Source organism: Suricata suricatta, chromosome 3 (assembly GCF_006229205.1).
Source record: "Suricata suricatta isolate VVHF042 chromosome 3, meerkat_22Aug2017_6uvM2_HiC, whole genome shotgun sequence".
NCBI classification, from domain to species: Eukaryota; Metazoa; Chordata; class Mammalia; order Carnivora; family Herpestidae; genus Suricata; species Suricata suricatta.
In genome coordinates this window covers 154,951,720-154,974,413 of record NC_043702.1, presented here as the reverse complement: position 1 = coordinate 154,974,413, position 22,694 = coordinate 154,951,720, and the positions used below count along the sequence as shown (strand labels likewise).

General features: G+C 33.7%; 1 protein-coding gene across 1 annotated transcript in view; it reads left to right on the top strand.

Moving 5' to 3' along the window:
• The window catches only part of CDC73 (cell division cycle 73), a 120,887-nt gene extending 100,093 nt beyond the window's left edge, over window positions 1-20,794 (top strand). The window contains exons 14-17 of the mRNA XM_029935624.1: window positions 8,458-8,619; window positions 11,111-11,211; window positions 16,175-16,316; window positions 17,229-20,794. Coding sequence (XP_029791484.1) covers window positions 8,458-8,619; window positions 11,111-11,211; window positions 16,175-16,316; window positions 17,229-17,265 — 442 coding nt within the window. The 3' untranslated portion in view covers window positions 17,266-20,794. The remainder of the gene's footprint in view (window positions 1-8,457; window positions 8,620-11,110; window positions 11,212-16,174; window positions 16,317-17,228) is intronic.
• The last annotated feature ends 1,900 nt before the right edge of the window (window positions 20,795-22,694 follow it).

The window sequence follows — 22,694 nt, the reverse complement described above, 5'->3', positions numbered from 1 at the left end:
GCTTTTGACAGAAAGATATCCACTATGTTTTCCTCTCCTTTTAAATTTCATATCCAGATTTTCATGATTTATTTGTATTCTTGGCGGTATGCTGTTTACATCTGTGAATTGTGGGTGGACCTTGTTCAAAGGCATTGCACCCTTATGGAATATACATGAACTTAAATTACCTTATTTCATTAAAAACTGAAAGGGATGTGTGTGAACATGAGCTTGTGTGCATGTATGTCTGCATGGTGGGGCACAAGTGTTCTCAGCTTTCTTGCTCAGGCAGGCTATGTTTGCGTCCTTTTAAATACAGTTAAAAACAGAGTTGCTTATGTAGTACTAGGCTTAGTAAGTTAAACACAATCATTTTAATAAAATATTTTCAAAGGGAAAAACTTGTTTTTTCCTGTTTCCACATAGAGTCTCATGAGTTAAGATAGAATAATTTATAAACATTTATTGCAAAATTTGTATAGCCTAAGTGTAGTAAGATGCTATTCTGAGGAAACAGTACTCACCCTATCCTGTGATGTTTGTCAATTAAATTTTTTTCAATCATGCTGATTATTAAAATGGATAAATATATATTAAACATTCCTAGGTATTTAGGGTTTTAAGTTTTAAGGTAGGTCACTCTGCTTTTTACTGGGTAAGTGAAAGAAAATGGAAGAACCCAGCATAATGTTTTGGAGGTTAAGAGTGGTGGTGCGGTCATTAGTTGAAGAGAAGGGGGTTAAATGCATTCTACAGCACTATTTTCCTAGTGTTTTGTACTCTGTTATAGTACTTCTTAATTAAATAGAGGTGGTCAAATTGTCCAGTTATCTTATGCACTTGGGGAGTAAATCTTGGCATTTGTTATGAATTTGGACTCTTGCTCACTAAGCTTTAACTTTAATTATTTGAAGAAGTTCTGGATTGAAGACATGCCCTTACAGAATGATTTTGTAAATTTGCTTTTTGTCAGGCGCTGTAGGAATATAACAAATCTAAAGTTGATTTTTATGTTAAGTTCTCAATTCCAGGATTTCTGGTCCACCAGCATAGTATAAATTCAAATTTAGAACAGACCAGAGTGACATTGGGATTGGTTGGCCCTTGGCTGACAAATTAACTAGGACTTCTTTCTTCCTCCATTGCTCTTGAACCAGATCAAGATGGATACACGTCTTTAAAACTTACTTGGAGAGCTCCCGGTGGCTCATCCGTTAGGCCTTTGAATCTTGATTTTACCTCAGGTCATGATCTCATGGTTAATGGGATCTAGCCCTTGGGGCTTGGGATTCCCTCTCTTCCTCTCTCTCTGCCCCTCCCCCACTTGCTCACACTTTGAGTCTTTCAAATGAATAAAGTTAAAAAAAAAACTTGAGTAGAATTTTCCCTCCTTGTTCATCCTTTTGTTTATTTACCTCTTATAAGGTTATAGGTCTAGTTCCTTTGTGCCCTTTCTTTCTGTGGGTGGTAAAAACCAAGTCTCAAGAAGGTATTCCTGTCTTCCATTTTCCTCCCCTGCAGCACCAGTGATTTCTGACACATGACTTATTTTCTTTCCAGCTCAGCTATACATTTCAGGTTTTTGTTATATTTTATCTGACATTTCTTGGAAGGATTTTTATAATTACTGGAACACTACATTATTGGAACTGGGATTTTATAAGGTATATTTAATTTTTCTGTGTTGAGTTTGTTTATTCAGTACTCAGAACAGTAACTAAAAATCAAAGTGCTGTGTAGATAAATGTTCTGCAAGCTCAGCGACCTTGGAGCCTACATGATAGTGGCGTTCGTTTGCTAGGAGCCTCTTCCTGCAACTGATGAGAAATAAAATATGTTCCAGCATTTACGATAAACTGAATCTTAATGCCTTATTATTGAGAGTATAGTGAAAAGTGTAATTTTCTTTGACACCAATTTACAAACTTAAATCACATCTTGAAGATAAGTTCAAAATCAAATTAGACCTCAGCAGTAATATGTCAGCGATGAAAACCTGTACTAGCTCCTCTCACAAATTATGTGGTATTAGTGAGAAGTTATGTAACTGTAGTGATTTTTTAATAATCTAGAAAAATACTTGAAATTTATTATTTTCTAGATTTTGAAACCTAACAAGGAAGCTCAGAACGCACTCTTATTCTCAGTGAAAATGCTGAGAGATAACCCTGAAACCTACTCTGGTAGTTGCAGAGCAGAAAATACAACCAGGTCTCCCGGTGTCCAGTTTAGTTATTTTAACCTTTGGATAATGGAGATTCTTAACAAAACATTGCAATTAAGAAATTGGGTTTTATTCTAGAACAAAGTACTCTTCTGTAGTATTTAAGGTCTTACATTCACTGTTAATTACAATATTTTGTAATTTGGTCTAACAATGAAAATTCTTGTTAGATATTTTTAGTGGTAACTAGGAAAGTATTTTCAGTCAGTAACATAATTAGTAGCCAGAGGAAGAATATGTGTGCTCTTCTTTCTCTCTCAGTGAAATAACCATGATTATTCTTGAAGAAGAAAACAACAGCAACCTTACTTCCAAAAAGAAAATTGTACTGCTTCTAAACTTAAGACTAATTATAAATGAGATCCAAAATAAGTTGTAAAACTTGCTAATTTCAGGTTTTACCAAATGTAGAATTAAATACAATGCCTGTGACTTAAAATAGCTGTATAAAAATCTATTTAACGTGATGTATAGTCATATATCTGTGCAGTATTGTTTCTTTAGTACTTTTGAATGAAATTTTCACTGACCTTTTTTCCATTAACAATAGGGAAAGAAGAAATTTTGGTTTTTATCATTTAGTGTTCTTCCATTGTTGTGGATTACTCAAGTAATTCCTCATGTCATCTACAACTGAATGAATAAGAACTATAATTATCTTGAGCTTCCTTGAAATAAATTTGGTAATGTAACTGAGACTCTGCTGGACCCATGCAAAAAATGGATTTCCTTAATTGCTTTAATTTTTTTTTTTAGGTTTTTGTTGAGCGTTCCTGTGTTTTCTTTCCATTTTGTATATTCTATTCTAATGAATATACAAGAATTGTTTTTTTCATGGTTTATATTCTCTGAAATATATATCTATTTGTTTTGTTTTGTTTTTGTTTTGTGATGGTTTTTGTGTTTTGTACCCAGTTGGAATTCACGATACCAACTAAATTGTGAATTTTTTAGAGAAAAGGGCTTATTACTCTGTTGTCATTTGTATCTTTGTTATTGATAAACAATGTTTGCCCAGAAAGAATATTAAGTAAATGTGTAGGAAAAAGAAAAGCAGGAAGAACACATTGAGAAAATTGAACAGTGGCAGATTTGTATACCTGAAATTCAAGTTTTGTTTTGTGTGTGTTTGTGCAAGCTTGGATTCATTCAGTGCATGTATCTCTAATTTCAGATATCTTTTTTGATATATGATAGTTGTATCTGTACCTGAGACTTGATTCTAGTTCCTGTGAGGTGTCATTATATTTGGTATTGCGTTTTCTGTACTTACTGTATTTGGATCAGGTGATTTTTAAGATCCTTTCCAGCTCTTTGATTTTTATGATTTGTGTATTTGGTATTTCTAACTCTCACAATTTTTAGTAATTGACAGCTGTATTTATAATTTTTATAAGTATTAATAACTTAATGGTTACGAAAAATTCACAGTAAGATTTTGGAATGTTAACAAAGATATTCTATCTTTAGTTTTTCATTTTCCAGAACCTTTGCATTGTTCATCTGAATGCATTACAAATCTAACTCTTAAGTAATATTTATAATGGTAGATGGTAAACAGTGCAAAGAAATCAGAAAGTAAATTTTAGTGTTTTTCTCTAAATTTAGGCTTAGGACAGAGAAACCAAACAATTAAATAGACCACATTCTTAGGGTAGACCAAGCCTAATTTTTCCTCTAAGTATAAAACACTCCCTTCATTGTTTAACACCTCATTGCAACTGACATCTCCCCTACAGTTTGAGTCAGCTGGAGGCTTTGCTATGTAATTAATGCATAATTGAAACCTCCTCCACACAATTACAGTACTGGCTATACCCCATAGCTCATTTTGGCATAGATTCTATTTGGTTTCATGTAAAATTAAGGATTCTTCCTTTTTTTTAAGCCCTTCAATAAATAAATGAAACAAAAACAAAACCCACCTTAACCTTTAACATCTGTAAATAACAAAATTAAGGTTGTATTATAAAAGTATTAAAAAGTACATTTTACATTTATAAATGTGATCCTGAGAGAAGTTTTAGTAGGACCGTAAGTTTATTTAAAATAAAATGATTCGATGACACTCATGATTCTGGCCATTACAGTAGCTTCACAGGACTGAGTTCCAAAGGGGAGAGATTGCACATAGAGAGTGCTTCAGGGATATGCAGAGGATTCCCCTTGCATTAGTCAAATACTGTTGAGTACATTCGTGTGAGAAAACTGCTTGAGGCCCTGGGGAAGAAGCAGGCAGAACAATGGCTGGAGTTTATATTGGGCCATGAATAGTTCATGTTCCAAACAGTCACAGGTAATGCAAAAAGATTCAACCACTTTGGAAAACAATATAGAAGTTTTTAATTTTTTGCTCATTACATTGAAGATATTATTGCACTCTCTTCTAGCTTTCTTTGTTGATGACAGGTCAGCTGTTAGTGTGATAATCCTATGAAGGAAATCTGCTTTTATTTTAAAGACCATTTTAAACTTACCTGCTTTACCTAGATGTAGGTTTCTTAAATATCCTGCGTAGGGATTCATTAAAATTAAATGTATTGATTTGTGTTTGTCATCACTTCTGAGTCTTGGCCTTATCTCTAAATCATACCACTGTGTCGCCCCTTCCCCTTTTTTCCCTTCTCTTTTTGGGACTTTCTCAATTTTAGTGGTTCTGTTTGCTTCTTTTTCACATCTTTGGTCTTTTTCAAAATAAATTCTTCTCCTGTACATATTTGCAATCTTGTTTTGTAATCTTTGATCTTTGATAATTGCATTTGATGTGCTTAGTTACCTTTTCTTTTGACTGTTGTTTCATTCATGATACCTCTCATTTCCTTGTGTGTTTAGTTTTTTAAAAAGTAAATTTAATGTTTTTTATTATTCTCATTTACTCACTTATGGTTTATTTTCCTTGGAATTTTTTTCTGTGGAAATTCTTTGAGTTCCAAATTGAAGGTTGGTGGGTGGCGGGGGTGGAGGGGACTCCAGGGTTTGCATGTGTTTGCAGAGTACTTGGGAGCATTGTCAATATGACATCACTTTATATTAAATTTTCAGTTTAAGGGTTTTTAACATCAGACGTTGTTTTTTCTGGTCTTTTCTCTACTTTTCAAATTTCAGCTTCTTTTATTTAGGAAAAAGGAAAACTATTTTTAACCTGGAAATATTCATAAACTTGCTGTGTTTTAAAAATAATATAGTTTGGAACTTACCTGGCTATATCAACTATTTGCATTTTATTCTTTGACAATACTAGTATAGTTATTTCTATAGAACTGTACCAGTTTAGGTAGTAATGACTTTAGTCATATCACTTACACTCCTTCACTCATGGAATGTAAAGTGGAATAAATAAATTGCACATATTGGATGAGTCAATGGACATTGTAATAACTTATTTGGCTTAATCAGTTATTATGGTCAGGGTGGTTAATTCCTGCTTCCGATTCAAGCAGTGCCAGTTTATAATTTGGAGATTTGATTGGCCTTGCAGGTGCCAGGGTGTGGCTAAGAGCTAGGGGGACAGGAAAAAGAGTGGGCAGTGGGTTTATTTCTAGTTTACCATTATACTGAACTTGACCCCTGAGAGTCGCACCTTTATGAAAGAAGGAACTTCTGTTAGATTCCCTATCTTGAGCAGAATTTGACCTTTATTTCTTATTCCAGGAACCGAGGGAAATATAATAAAATAGCTTGAGTTTAATTAGTTTGCTAGTGCCTTCCATGGACAGAGAAGTTTCCATTGGTAGTCTAACGTTATGTTTAGGAGAGTAAATTAGTAGATCTATTGACCTGGCCCACAGGTCAGTCGATGCAGGTCCTGAGGGAAGGAGTAGAATTGGGGGGCAGGGGGCACAGAGAATGGAGGCAAGACAGAATCTCAGATCAAGCCTCAGTTTATTGAAAGAACACAAACACCTTATAAAGAGTTCAAGGCGGGAAGCAAGGCAGCTAATGTAGGCGGTTGCTAGGAAACAGGGTCAAGTGATTTTTAGGAAAAGGCCTAGGTAAAAGGGGAACCGAAACTGCAATTTTAGCACAGCGCCTGGGGAGGGCGGTAAGAAAGCTCAGACTAGCTGTCTCCAGCCTTGAATTGGAAGAGATAACGCTGTCCTGGCTACAGGCGGCTGATCTTTTGTTCTTCTGGCTCTCTAGGCTGACTGTCTCCAGCTCTGAATCGGGAATAACACTTCCCTTGCCTGCAGACGGCTGATCTTTGTTTTTCTGGTAGCTCCCCAAAGGAAGTGACACTTCCTTGCCTGCAGGCGGCTGATCTTTGTAGCTCCCCACAATCTAGCCTTACGTTAATAAATGAGATGGGGGGGTGAAAAGCATTTTGAAATACAGCTGCATTTTACTATAGAGAAGGCCACTATTCTAAAGAAAGACCTAACTATATTCAGAAGTTAAAAAATACTAGATCATGTAAAAATTGTAGGGCATTAATTGTAGGATGATAATTAAAGAATCATGTTAATACTCTGAACCTCAATAAAACTTTCATCAACAAATAACTGAACGTGCAAATGCTATGTAACTTCTTCCTTATGATTTAGAAGTTGAATTAGGTGTTTAACAGACATTAAAGTTGGATATTATAGATCACTCATTTGTGTATATATATTATAATCCATTAAAGTTTATAAGTAATTGTATACTTTTTAACATTTAAAACTTTGAAGGCTAGAAAAGAGATGCAGTATTATATTTAAGAATGTAAACATTTTAATCCCATCGGAATATAGAGGATTGAAATAAAGTATCTTTGTCTTGCCAGTTTGTTCTTTTTATCTGGAACATAAGCTTCAGGAGGGCAGGGACTGTGTTTTGTACTACTATGTATATTGTGTAACTTAGCACAGTGGATTACTACTTTTCACTTAATACGTTTTTGTTGTTGCTTTGTATTAAAACTGTTTCCAACAGTGCATATATATTAATTTTAATATGTTTAATTATTCAAAGTATTAGGATTATATTTGGCATTTCCTTTTTTTTTTTTTTTTAAGATGTTTATTTTTGAGTACACACTCAAATGGGAAAGACGCAGAGAGAAGGGGACAGAGGATCCAAAAGCAGGTTCTGCACTGATAGCAGTGAGCCCATTGTGGGGCTCCAACTCATGAACCACAAGACCATGAACTGAACTGAAGTCACCAACTGAGCCACCCAGGAGCCCCTATATTTGGCATGTTCTAAGTGGGCTTGAATTATAAATAAATAGAATCCATAGGGAGTAAAATGATTGTCTGGAGGAAATTTTTAAATGGCATGGAAATCTTAACTTTTCCATTAGATTCTGACATGTATATGAAGATAGCTCAGAAAAGAAGTTCAGTTTATCACTATCACCATCTCATAAAAACTTTCATGAATACGAGACTAGTTTTACTAATGATGAATCCAGCATGTGATACTGAAAATTTTCAAAGGCCGAATGCAAGCTCTCATGCATACCTTTGCTCCCTTTTGTCGGTTGTAAACTTTAGAAGCAGAATGATTCTCAATGTAATGATTGCATTGCCCCCATTTAATTGGTGGTGCCAGACCATAGCTAATAAGATATGCTAATAAGAGTATGCAGTTAAAAAAATAAAGACTGTTTTGCAATGCCTTGTGAACACCAACAGTCTGGAGGTGGCAACAGCTCTGCAGATTGCTAAATTATTTCTGAGGGTATCTGTTGATGGTACGGTGGAGAATTGAGTCACATGGTGGGGTTGGTAATTTACTAAGTTACTAACAGTATTTACTCAGACAGACAATTAGTATATACTTATTTAATTTCCTCCTTAAAAATTTGCAAAGCAACTCTGAAATTATATGGCATTTTTCTAATTTTGCTTAGTCATAATCCATGAAAAGGGGTATTTTCTGAAGCTCTTGGATATACTAAGTCACCTGTCTTATTTCAAATGGCCTTTTGATTTATAATAAAATATCCTTCTAATAGCATTTGTAAAATCAAGGATTAGCATGGTCTTTTATGTAAATTTGGAGAATGCTAAGTGCTGGATGAAAGCATATAAGTTGTGTGTGTCTCTGTGAGCCAACTTACAGCCTAAGTGAGCCGAGTACTATTTGGCATGGAAAGAAAGATTATACTCTCCACACATTGTAATCTGTACATGCAGAGCAGCTTCATTTAAAAAAGAAAAAGAAAAGAAAAGGTTTGGTTTAAAACTACCAGTATTTTAAAAATAAATTCTAATTTATTTTCCAGTTTGTATCGCATTGAATTGTATCTCATCTCTGTTTTTTCAAAGATTTGTCCCATCAGATGAAAAGAAGAAACAAGGCTGCCAACGAGAAAATGAAACTTTAATACAGAGAAGAAAAGATCAGATGCAACCAGGGGGCACTGCAATTAGTGTCACAGTTCCTTATAGAGTAGTAGACCAGCCCCTTAAACTTATGCCTCAAGACTGGTAAGATTATCGCTATTTTTATGCAGTCATTAATTGTTTTGTATAATGTATCAAATTTTGTATGAGTTCTAAATAGAAACTGCCCCTGAAAACCATGTTAGTGTCTAAGTTGGTCATTAATAATGTTCACATTGTAGTACTACCTAAATAAATTTGTGTTTTGGATAGCTAAACATTATTTTACTTATAAGAAATGCTAATAACTTCTGGAAATTTTAGTAAAAATTCTTAACACTGTGTATTTGTTCTGGATTGGCTTTTAGAACAAAACTTCCAAATAGGCTAATGTTGTTTTGAGAACTTCTTGTTTCAGTTTTTTGATTTGGAGGATACACATTTTTGGGTAAGAAATGATAAATGAAGGAATTGTTACTTTTATTGTAGGGACTGATTTTATAAAAATAGCATCACCCTACTCTGGTTTAGCTCTTTATTACATTAAAATGTTCTTTAATAAAATATTTATGACAAAGTGTCTTTTAGCTCAGATACATGGATTACCTTACATTATTTTATTAATCTAAGCTAGAATAAAAGTACAGTATTGAGAGTGCATCTCTCTGTGATGTAAGAGAATGCAGCACATCAAGGCATTAGCTGAAATTTGCCTTTGAGGTGCTCATTAGTCTTCACACATTAGAAAGTCCGGGCATTGAGAATATTAGTATGTTAAAATATTATAGAAGTAAAATATGAGAATGTCAGATACTAAGTTTAAAACTTGTAGGAAATAGGAAAGTTATTCCATATTAGTATTATATATGTTTGCAGTTATTTGGAGAAAATGGTAATAACTGTGTACAAGTGCCATCTCACCGTGCTACAAAATATTGCTCATACCAGCTAGGTCCCTAGTCATTGGTATAACCTAGGAATATTTTTTACCTTTCTTCTTTCCTTCTCTGTTAATTGTCCTTTCAAGAATTCACCAAGAGTACTATTCATAGTATCCTGCTTACATGCTAACCCTGTGAGACCCAATAGGATCTAGGTGATGTCTCTCCAGCAAATTTCCTTTAGTTTGGCAGGTACCTTCGGCTTTCAACTATTGGATGGCATGAGCTAGGTCATGAAATTAAGAGGCCATTTAATAGTGTGCTCTGTTACCAAAGATCGTTTGGCAGTATGGGGTATAGATTCCATGAAAGGAGGAAATTTTTAATTTAAGATTTCATTATAGCCTCAGAGATTTGGAGGTTAGAATTTTAAGCTGTGGTTTTTCACAGTACCTTGAATTGTTGCTGTAGGTCTTTTACTTGAATAGATGGTAGCTCTGGTTTAATTCTTTTTTGGATGTATAGTCTTCATCTAATGCAGTGGTTGTTAGAGTGTGATCTTGGACCTCTGGGCATTCCTAAGACCCTTTCAGGGAGTTGTAAGGTTAATTAAAATGATTTCCATAAAATACTAAAATGGTAGTTCTGATGATTTATCAGTCCTCACACACAAATAGTAGCATAACCGGGGCATAGGGTCAGTCATTCCCTCCCTTTCTCCTTCTCACTCCTCCTCTTCTTCCCTCTTCTTCCCTCTGTTTCTCTTCTGTGAATAGACTATCCATGCACTTCTGCTTCCCCATTTGTAAAATGGAGTACTAATAGTACTCACTTCATTGGATTTTTGGGAAGATCCAGTGTGTGAACATAAGAACTGTATAAGGTGCTTAGAACAGCACTGGCGCATAGTGAATGTTCCTAGTAAGTCTTATTAGTGTTAACTGGTATTGTTTATTATGGATTTGTTTCCACCTCTTTAGTTCTAGGCTCAAACTGTTTATGACTATTACACTTACTATAATTTCTCAATTTAATTAAATATTTTGTGAAGTAATGAATTAGGAGGGCCTAGAAAAAGATTTGTTCTTTTCAGGAAAATAAAGTCTTAACAGCTAGAAAAACAAGTTGCTTTAAAAACTGCTTATAGAATTTAGTGTGAGGGAAACAGTTATAAGACAATTGGAAAAATTTTTAAAAAGTCAAATGGTTTCTATACTCGGATTACTTTACAAATACTCAGAAGAACTCAAAAAAAGGCCTTGGGACTTCATAAAATGGCTGGTGAATTATTAGAATTTATAATGTTTTTAATTAAAATGAAATATTTAAGATGTATTTGAATTAAATGATTTCCTTTTAAAAGCAGCTTTTTCAATTAATACATCTGCTGGTGTTCCCTACATTGGAAAAGTGGGTCTTTAGTCTAGTAGAAGGGAAAATTAAAAGGTTAAAAAGATGGCATGTAAGGATTGTGTGTGTAACTATGTTTAAAAGACACACGTGCAATGCATGAGAAGTATAGCAAATCGTTAAGGTATTTTAATGGTAACATAATGAAGAGTTACAGTAATGGCCTTTGTTTGCCTCACAGATGTATGGACAGGAGACTATATCATATGAATAATTGAGTCCTTTCCTTAAGGATTTACAGTAACCAAAGTTCATGTATGAGATACTGTCTCTCTACTCTGACCCTCCCCCTTTTCTATTTACAGGGATCGGGTGGTAGCAGTTTTTGTGCAGGGTCCTGCATGGCAGTTCAAAGGCTGGCCGTGGCTTTTGCCTGATGGATCACCAGTTGACATATTTGCTAAAAGTAAGATTCTCTTTATTTTTACTTTTACTTTAAATATTACTATATTTACCAATATAGAAATGCTTTATGTAAGAGAAAGCCATCTATGGCTCTGCATATATGATGTGTATATCAAAGGATTCCTACTGATATCTTTTAATTTTTAAGCACCTGTGAACTACTTTTAGGGTTTTTTTTGGACATTATTATTTTTTGTGTACTCATATCTAAAAGTGACTATATCCCTTAAGGTAAATATAATTACTTTAGGTGTTAGACTTCAGAAGCATTAATATTTTTGCACATCCATATGTTTTTATGGCTATAAATTGATGGCTAGTTTTTAAATGGGTTGACTTTTGCTAACAGTAATGTGTAGCTGTAATTTGAAGTGCCGTATGATTTTCACCAGGTATTCCCACTGTCTGGAATGATTGTAGCATGATTGGCTTTTTCTTTTCAGTCACCTCTAAGTTCAAATATTCTCTCCTTTAGAGAATCTTCTCTGGCCATCCTGGGAAGCCATTATCTCCTCCCAGTTATTCTTCAAGCCCTTTTATTTTCATGATAGCACTTGCTGCTGTTTGGTATTATCTTATTTTTATATCTTTGTTGTAAGTCTTCTTGGTTATAATGCTAATAAGCTCCTTATTGGGAGGAGACTTTTCTACCTTGTTTGCTTTTGTACTGTCAGCACAGAAGAGTGCCTGGCATAGAGGAAGTAGATACCTGTTAAATCAATAGATTTCATGTGACTTCTATCTCTTGGTATATTTAATAGACCAAATGTAGGTTAATCTAGTTTATTTTTTTGCCGGTAGAGATACTCCAATTATTATATAATTCAAGTACCCAATTAAGTTAATAACCACAGTAAAATTGTTTTTAAAAAACCATTCTTATGAAACAAGTATGTTTATTAGAAGTGACCACTTCAGTTATGATGAATGTAGATTGTGCTGCTGTAAAATCCAGACTCTTTTAAAGCAACCTGTTTTTGTTACTCATATCACCATTCTTCCAAGATTTTGAAAGAATTGTCTCTACTAATTCATTTTCTGTTTAGGCCTCAGTCTACTCTTTGGCTTTTTTGCTCTCCAATAAACTATTCTCACCAAACTTACCAGTGACCCAAATATTAGATACTTTTGACCTCCTTATCAGACTTAAAACCTTTCTCAAGCCTTATTCTTTTTCAGACTCTCTAGCTACTTTACCTCTGACTTTCAGCTACCTGTTAATGCTTTGTTTCTCTTTTCCTTTAATTACAGAAACTCTCTCAAGGAGATCTGATAGTTTTCAGTTATCATATATATCCCACCCCTTACTCTAAGGTTTCTAGCTTTATATTCTGGGCCTGAACATTTCACTGATTACCAGATAACTCCTCTGTGAGGTCCTGTTGTACATCAGACTCATCCTGCGCCATACGGAATTGTCTGGTTCTCTCCCTCATTCCCAGACTGTTTCTTTTCCTCATTTAGGTTTTTTTTTTTAGTAATTTGCCTAAGCCAGAAATTTAGGACTATATTATCTCTCAGCTTTTAGTTGATCTCCTTGTTTTTACTCTTGCCTTTCCTAGGTTTTCACTGCCTCATATCACACTTAGAAAATGGTAACGTCTATATAGCATAAGTGGAAAACGGAGGGTTTTGTGGAGGATCTATATGGGTCATGGTAAAAGCTTGTATTATATTTTCTTCATATTGCATAATAGTAAAATCCAAAATTTTTGAGAAGATAGTAAGTATTGACTTGTACACAATGGCCAAGTAAAATCTTCAAAGGTTACAACAAGAAATTTGAGCTTATAATTGCATATAGCTTTTTAAAAATATTTTTTATGCTTGAGGTAGCTACATATATTTGTTGACCAAAATTTGTAAGTGATGATTTCTTCACATTTTTGCTGGTTATCATTGAGAAAAGTTTTTCATTAATCATCTTCTAATTATGTTGCCCCTTTGTCATCTGATGTGCCATCTTTGTGCCTACTAAATGTTATTCACGAACATGTTGTCTATTTCTTTTACTTCTTTGTTCCTGTAAAATAAAGTTGACAAGATTCATGCAGTTTGCAAAAAAAATGAACAATTCTGAATTGTTTGAAATATTTTGCTTCAGTATTCATTGTGCTACCAGTTAGAAGACTGGCTTTCTTATAAAAGAGCTTCATTTGTTCTAGTTTTTGCTGTGGCTTATAAACTAAAAGTCTTTTTCTGAATCAGGAAGATGTTTTATGTGATGTCTTGGTGTGAGTTTGCTTGCCACCACTGCTTCATGCCAATAAAATATTTTGTATGATGAGAGAAACCTTATGCTTTCTTATTTGTGACAGGCTTTTTGGATTCTAATGTTTCACCTTTAATTTTAAAAGTTGTCTATTCTGGTAGAATAAATAGTGTATAAATTAAATCTATTGAAAATAAGGAGTGGGGGACTATATGTCTTTATAGACTTAGATCAATCATTTTAAAAAATATATAGGGGTATGTGGGTGGCTTGGTTAGTTAAGCATCCAACTCTAGATCTCACCTCAGGTCATGATCTCACAGTTTGTGAGATTGAGCCCTGTGTCAAGCTCTGTGCCTCCCTCATACTCCTCCCTCCCTCCCTCCCTCCCTCCCTCCCTCTCTCCCTCTCTCTCTCTCTCTCTCTCTCTCTCTCTCTCTCCCTCAAAGAAAACAGTGATTTAAAATAAATCATACTGAGAAAATTAGAAAACTGAAACATGTAGTAAGGAAAATAGGAAGTATTGAAACTGTTGACTTCATTTAATTTAAAAATTTTCTAGATTAAATTTTACACATAAATATTTTGAAAATGGGTTTTCTGAAGCTATAATATATGGCCCCTTTAATGAATCAGTTTAATTCATTAAATCGATTTAAATTTAAAAATGAATAATGTGTTTGGTGAGGGGACCTTTAATTATAAAAACAAGTAATTTAGAAGTAATGTTTAAGTGTTTCTTTTTGTGAGCACAAATGACTCATTTTGGATTTCCATCAAGAATTACACCTTGATTCATTAACATCCAAAGCCAGTAGGCCAGCAAGCAGTCCATAATCTAGCTATCAAGAAAATGAATGAAGTCAATCATTTTTCTCTTTAGAGACCCCTAATACTAGATGATAATGATGATGGCAACAGTCGTATCTTATGTAGAGGCAAAAGTACATGGAACGAAAGCGGAGCACCTTACGCGCGTGCCTGCAGAGCAGAGGCTTCGCTGCCGAGAAACTGATTGCAGATACAAAACTTAGGAGGATCTAACTGGGTAATCAGGGAGAGAGACTCCCAGTCAGTATTTTAGGGTCCGTTTGTTAACCTTCCGTAGGATACGCCAGCTGGGAGGATTTGCCCCCTAGGGTCTTTTATTTGCCCAACACCAGAATTTGTTAATAATGAAAATGAGATAATTTCATCTTCTTGCTCTAAACTTTCTGGTGGCTTACTATCACATTTTGATCAAATTCAGATTTTTTTTACCATAGCCAAATTTTACAGCATAGGATATTGCCTACAAAAGAAGTTATACTCTATAGGGTGTGTGCCAAGCTTGCTTTTATTTCAGAGCCCTTTTGCCAGCTGTTCCCTGTGTCTGAAATCCTCTTCTCTTTGCTAGACTCGCTTTTTTTTTTTATTGTTTTTGATATATTTAAAATTTATTTTTGAGAGAGAGAGACAGCGCAAACAGGGGAAGGTCAGAGAGAGAGGGAGAATCTGATGCAGGCTCCAGGCTCTGAGCTAGCTGTCAGCACAGAGCCCGACGCGGGGCTTGAACCCACGAACCGTGAGATCATGACCTGAGCCGAGGCCGGATGCTTTTCCGGTTGAGCCACCAGGCGCCCCTAGACTTGCCTTTTATATCATTTAATTATCTACTCCTAGGTAACCTTCTCAAGAGGCCTTCCAAATTTATTTTTTCCTTTTCATCATTTCTTAACTAAATCCCATTAGTTCTCACTCCCTAATTATTTCTTGAATCTTTTTCTTGCTAGGCATGTATCTTCTCCTTAGTTGAGAAAATCTCCTCCTTTAGATTGTTAAATTGTATCAGTAGTAGCTGCTAAACACTTCGCAGTGATTCTCCCTGTCTCTTAGATAAAAATTCAAACGCCTTAATATTGGCCTACAAGGCCAACATCGTTCTGAATCTGTGATCTTACCTTTTAGCTGTTCTTTACATTGTATGATGCAGTTCTGTTAAATTTCTTTAGTTCCTAGATGAAACCATTTTCTCATTGAGCATGTTCTTAATAAACAAAAGTCACTTTCTGTGTTGTTTGCCTAATTCTTACTCAGCCTTTAGGTCTTAGATTAGACATCATTACCTATGCAAGCCTTCCTGAACTCCATTATCTGGGTAGGGTACTCTGTTATGTTCTTGTGGCACACTACTATCTTTATCATACTGTATTTGAATAGTTTTTTTCTTCTTCTTATTCTTCACAAGACCATATGCCTGCTGTTAGCTTCATAATATGCATTATTCCTCATTTCAGTCCCGGTGGACCCAATCCTTGGTAGGTATTTGTTGAATGTTACCACAGTGCTTACTAGAATCTATTTCAAAGGTCTCTTTGGTTATAATGTAACTTCATTTGGTTGAAGAAAGATTGCGTTTTTAAAAAAGTTTTTATTTGGGATGCCTGGGTGGCTCAGTCGGTTAAGCGTCTGACTTCAGCTCAGGTCATGATCTCATGGTCGCTGGTGTTGAGCCCCGCATCGGGCTCTGTGCTGACAGCTTGGAGCCTGGAGCTGCTTCCGATTCTGTGTCTCCCTCTCTCTCCCTCGCAGGCACTCTGTCTCTCCCTATCTCTCAAAAATGAATAAATGTTAAAAAAAAAAAAAGAATTTTTTAAAGTTTTATTCATTTTTTGGTTAATGTCTGTTTATTCAATATTTTTATAATTTTATAAAATATTTTTATAATTTTGATTGCAGTTTGAATTAAAAATATTTATTTTCCCTCATATAGTTAAAGCCTTCCATCTCAAATATGATGAAGTTCGTCTAGATCCAAACGTTCAGAAATGGGATGTAACAGTATTAGAACTCAGCTATCACAAACGTCACTTGGATAGACCAGTTTTCTTACGGTTCTGGGAAACATTGGATAGGTAATTCTGATCCTAAAATGCACTTATTTTTGCTTTGTTGTAGTGATTTTCCTTTCTTCTCAGTTGAATTTTAAGTTCCTTAAAGTTGTATACATATCCCCAAGTTTCCTTTTTTGAACACTGTCTGATGCTGATCTCCAGTAGATAATTAACAAATATCTTTGTTATATTGACTTTAGAAACAAATGGAGAAAGGGCCTATACGCTTGTTAGAAGGAATAGTAAACTCTGAGTGAGAAGACCTAGATTTTAGTACTGAGTTTATGATCTGGCTCTAATGAAACTGTGTGACCTTTCTGAACCTTGTTTTCTGTCTGTCCTAGAGCCTTGGATTAAGTGATTTCCTACAGGGTTGTGGGGTTTTTTGTTTGTTTTTTGCCAGCATCAAAACCTCTCTGACTGTATTTGAGTTATGGGTAGCTTGTGAAAGGAATTCAGGTTTTGAATTTATTTTAATTACTGTTATAAACAGAATTCTTAAAGCCCTTTTATAATATCAGTTTTGTGATTAGAAAGTTTAAGAACAGCATTATGTTCACAGTACTACTGAATTTGTTCTCATGGCGCTCTTTAAAATCTGTCAGTTTCTTGGTATTAGTCTTTCCTGAATATTAAGGATTTTCTAAAGTCAGAGGTGATTGAGGTAACCCAGTGATTATAATTGATAATATATTTAAAAAATTATTTTTCTAGCCAGAAGCTCTGATTATAGAATTTAATAAGAGGAGTGTTTCTTCTGGTCTCAGAAGTTCTTATTCTGTATTCCCAAAGCATAGTATTAGGCTCCCAGTTTTTTAGAAAACAAAGCATCCTGTTCACTTTTGAATTTTAAAAAATGTCAACTTATTTTTACATTTCTAAAAATTCTAGAATCCTATAATTGTTATAACCTCTTGTAATATTATTTTTCAGGTACATGGTAAAGCATAAATCCCACTTGAGATTCTGAATTTTACTTGGTTTCCCCGTTTCTGGAGATCTGGATTAAGAAGCATGGATATACCTTGACGTAAAGACTGAGACTCAAGCTTTATGAATTTATCAAGAACTTACAATGAAGAGGTCACAGATTCATCTTTTATAAGACCTTAATTTGATGCTTTGTGCTTCAAAGGGATGATGCTTGTCATCCATATAAGCAAACTTTTTGGCTTACAACTATTTTTTTAATATTAGCCTTCTAGTCTGTAATGGAAATTGTATATTTTGATAGACGTTTTTTCTCCATTGGTTAAATTAGCATTACTTAAAATTTGTTTCTTTAGAAAATAAATACAGGTTATAAATGTGTGTATATTTAGAGGTTATAAGGCTCTATAAGCCATCTTGCTTCTGATTTTTCATTGCTCTATAATTCCTTTTATTGAAAATACTATGCTATGAATGGTATTAAATTTTAGTTTCTGGAACTTTCAAAACTAGCAAAGGGATGTGACTATTTTGAATGAACCAGAATGTCAACCTATATGTAAACTATTCCTATACTTATTCTTTTTTTTAAAAAGAATAATGAAAAATCAAGAACAATTCTTCAGCTTTGGTTGAACTGTTCAGCCTTTTCAAGACATCTTTACTTATAATGAATACATTTAATGAATGTACATTCTTCTCACTGACTTTGGTGATTTTAAAACTTAGAATGATATATTTCTATCTGTGCTATCTTTCCAATTGAAAAATCTCAAAAGACGGATTAAAAACCTGATAGGCTGTAGTACTTTTTTTTTTGGAGCCAGAGTAAGTTTGGGGGAAGGAAATGTATTAGTCGTACTACAATGTAACTTTAACTTTCTTATTTTTCTCATAAGTTCACCTTTGAATCTTACTTTATATGTATAGTATAGGTTTTGAGTCTTCTATTTCTGGGCATGTTGATCTTGGAGTTCTTATCTTCCATTATCCCTAAATATTGATAAATCTCCCAGACACCAAAGAACACATTTGCTTAATTAAGTGTCTGAACAGAAACAAGATAAAAACACTGGTATTTTTATGTGTGTATTCAATATCGTATAAAATATAAAACCTATATTTTAACTTAGTAAAATATTTTACTACTTCTCTAGAGTGTTGCATCCAAGGTACAATGAATGAACTTTTTTCTTGAGTCTTGATTTTGCCTTTTATTACTTAAAAGGAACTGGAACCTCTACTCCCCTAAAGAGTTTTTGCCATTAGAATCAATCCTGATCATTCATCTCGTGTCATTTTTCCCCCCATTTTTTCCCCCAGTGATCGCTCTTAGGTTAACATTGTTTTAGTAAACATTTAGCTCCTTCTTATGTTATGCTGACATTACCTAGCTTCATTTTGAAATTTAATGCTATCGTGAGAATGAGAAGCACTTATTATTTATTTTTAAAGTAATCACAAGAGTCCATACCAATAGTGAATAGAAAAAAGTTATTTATTCATATGGAATTCACTGTGTTCTTAAGAAAAGCAGTCAGCATTTTAAATTATTAGATTATAGGATATTTATAAGGTTTGAACAGATTCTACCCCCTTCCTTTCTGTGCATCCTCTCTTGAAAACAAAAGAACTCAAATTTGTTCACTTTAGAATTTCTCATCATATGCTGTTTCAAAATAAATTAATGTATTGTATAAACTTTCTCCATGATGAAATCATCAAGGACTAGAATCTGTACTATTTTAATGTAAGATTACTTGTTAAGACTACTACAGGTGGACAAGAACTACCTTTCTATAAAAATTTTTAGTATTTATACTTATGTCATATATGAAATTTACTTGATACAGAGTGTGGTTAAAATTGGGAACATCTACTTTAAGCAGGGTTTATTTTTCTATCTTGAATTTGCCTTATGTATATTCAAAGGCTTCTGAAAATACTGTAAAGGAACATTAGGAGAAGTACAAATATGCTGTGCTCTATGTATTTTAACATCAAACCCTTAGTATGTACTTAATTTTCTTTTTCTTTTTTCAACAGTTCAGTCCCTTATTTAGATCCACGTAATTAATATTACAGTCACTTGGTCCAAAACCAATTTTTTTCAGCCAATCATTATTCGTTATCTCATGACTCCAAGTCCTACAGCAGCACCTGTCACTGTGCCTTGCACATAGTAGGCATTCAGTAAATATTTATATGCATGAATTAATCATCTTTTCAGTGTGACTGATTTATTACAAAAAGTACTTTGACTAGATCTTGGAACTTGGAAATACAGAATTACAGGGAATGAAGAGGTATACACAGATATTTTAATGGAAATGAGGTATACATTAATGACCTTGATTTACTAATAAGTTACTATTAACTGAAGACAACCTTGCTTGCCCCATTTGTAAAAGAAAACTAATTTCTTTATTCATAGAACACTTTTCAGAGACAGATAACATTAAGGAGCTTGGGTTTCAGTCGATAATTCTTCAACCTTGACCGCACATTAAAATCATTTGGGGGACCTTTTAAATATATTGCCTGATTCCTGATTCTGATTTAATTTGCGCTGAGACCTGATCATCAGTATTTTTAAAAAGTTCTTTAGGTAATTTCATGTTCAGAAAGGATTGAGAATCACATATTTGATTTGTTGTTAAAAACAATGCCAGTATTAAATGTCCTGTTTCATTCTTCTTATCGCTCACCCTCCCTCCCTCCCTTCCTTCTTTTTACCCTTCTATCCTCTCTTTTTCCTCCCTCCTTTCCTCCTTTCGTTCTTTCTTTCCTGCTTTTGTTTTTCCTTCGGTGGCCACCCTTTGCACTAGACTTGACCCCCTTATTGATGGTATTGGCCTATAGTTCCACATAACAAATTCAAGTCTTATTTATTTAATATAGGAGTATTTTTCTGTTTAATATTTAAACAATGTTTAATATATTTCATTATAAACTAGTATTGTAGTTTATGATTTGTTTCCCATGTGTCCTTATCCTTTACTAATGTTTTTTTAACAGCAGCATGACAACAGTCCATATAGAAATAACTAGTTCATACTGAGGAAAATTTCATAATAATTTTTAAGGTAGAAGAAAGTAAAGTATTAATTTCTTATCTGCCATGCAGAATTAGAGTTTGCTTATGAAAGGAAGGAGGCGTACTTTTTAATTGGTCTGCACAGAAAAGTAAAAGTAAATTACTCATTTAAGTAAAATTCATTATCAAACATTGAAGGAAATATTTTTCCTAAATAAAAAATTTTGTGACTCCTAACAAAGTTAAAGCGATACATTGTTCTTTTTTGGAGGGTGGGAAGGGAGTCTTTAGTTGCCATATTTCTTACTATATAACAGTTCCATTTTTGTTGGTATTAACAATAGAAATGATGATAGGATATACATTATGTGGCCAGAAATAAAATGCCACTTTGTCAGATAACAATTATCTGAGTCTTAGTTGTTGAACTAATTAGTTTATAAAACTTTTTGAGACCAACAGTGTATTTTATAAACATAAAAGCTGATCAAAATTAAAACATGAAAAATAAATTTAATTACATGAGCCTTAATATTACTTGACTGAATTTTTATTCACTTGGGTTTCATATTTAACTGGTTATCCTAACCATGTTAAATTAACTTCAGAAATAAAAAAGTAAAAAAATTACTGATTCGGACTTGAATTACGAATTGGATTAGGAATTTTGAAAAGTGATGTCCTGTATGTTCTGGCCTATCCATTGCCACATTTGGCTGTATAGTGGCACCAGCATGGTTTCTATACTAATATGTTGGAATAATAACCAAGGAAAAATTGGGAATGTATAATAAGTGTATAAAAATTATATTTAGTAAATGCTTAAAGGCAGTAATCCTTTCAGGTCATTGATCTGTTTGGGCTTTAAATGCATTATTTTTGGTAGGTTTATTAGAGTATCTTGGGAGGTATAAATGTATGCCATTTAAATGAGTAAAACTAAGATCAATTTTATTGCCAAAATTCAAAAAGTGGAGTGATACTATGTCAAATTTAAGTAAGTGATGTATCTCTCTGAGAATTTTGTTGGCTACTGAGAATTCCATTTTTATTAGTTACTTTAAACTACTTCACCTCCAAGTTTGGTTATGTAGAGCTTTATACATAATGTAGTTCATTTACATGGTGTAGGCTCTATAAATGATTGGTTAGCCACTAATTGTATATTTCTCATGCAAAGTGGTTCTTCAGTGGAACTTAAATCTGGACCATGTGACCTGATTAAATGTTCTACTCCTTCTTACTCTATTTCACTGGAATTTTAAGTTTCAACTTGTAAATAAGTTTTGGATATATTCCCACCCCACTTCTACCCTAGTCTTCATCCTTCTAACCAAAACCTCACATTCAACCAAGAATACAGAAACTATATTGTGGTGTAGGATATGGATGATGACAGTCTTTCCAAAAAGGGATTTTTGAGATTTTTCAGGTATAGTATTTCTGTTTTGAAAAAACATGCAATGTAAGTTTTCACTTTGAAAACTAATGAGTTAAGTACATTTACAGTCTTTTGTTAATGAGTTAATGTAAAGAATCACAGTTCTTCCTAAAAGTAACAAGCTACATGCTCTAGTGAGCTTAGTTTGGTTATGATCCAACTTACCAAGTCCTTACTGTTAGAATGTAATTTACCAGTACACATTCTTAATTCTATTATCTTTCAGCAGTTTGGGCACCCTGATTTTAACATTTTATAGTTTGAAAACAAACTGTACTCAGCATATAATCAAATCATTAACAACATCATGGTATTATTGGTAGTGCCAGTAATAATGTTTAAATCTTTTGCAAAAAAATTTCTTTAATGAAGTGTTTAATGGGCCCTGTTCAAACTTAATTTCCATTCAATTCATAAGTGCCTACTAAATATTTTATCCTGCTCTTCTGTTCATTTGATCATCTGTTTTTAGGCAGATGAGCATTCACATAACTAAAATAGATATAGCAGGAGTTGTAAGTGCTGTTGGATTTTTTAAGGCTCAAAGGTGCTAGTATATAACAGCACATTGCCAAATAAGCTTTCTTTCTTCGCATTTTCTAAAACAGTTTCCATTTATATTTAATTATTTAATGATCGGTGTTTATGGTGGGTTGGAAGGAATCTTAATTTTCTTCAGTGACCATAAAAAAACAAAAAGCAGCTCTAGAGAAGGGTGTGTTGTTGAGTCTGTCATAATTACTTTGTCACAGAACTATAGTTTGTAATTCACCATCATCTAGAGAAAGTTGATTTATATATTACATGACTAATGTAAATAAGGCTCGGGCCATATAAGACAAAAGACATCAGAGATTTAGTTAATCACATTTGAATACTTTATTGGGCTTTGATTCTTCTGCCAAAAAATCCAAATGGAAACACATCAGGTTATACAGTGTTGGCTGTATAACTGATAAAATGTACACTCAGAACTTGCCTTCATGGAGTT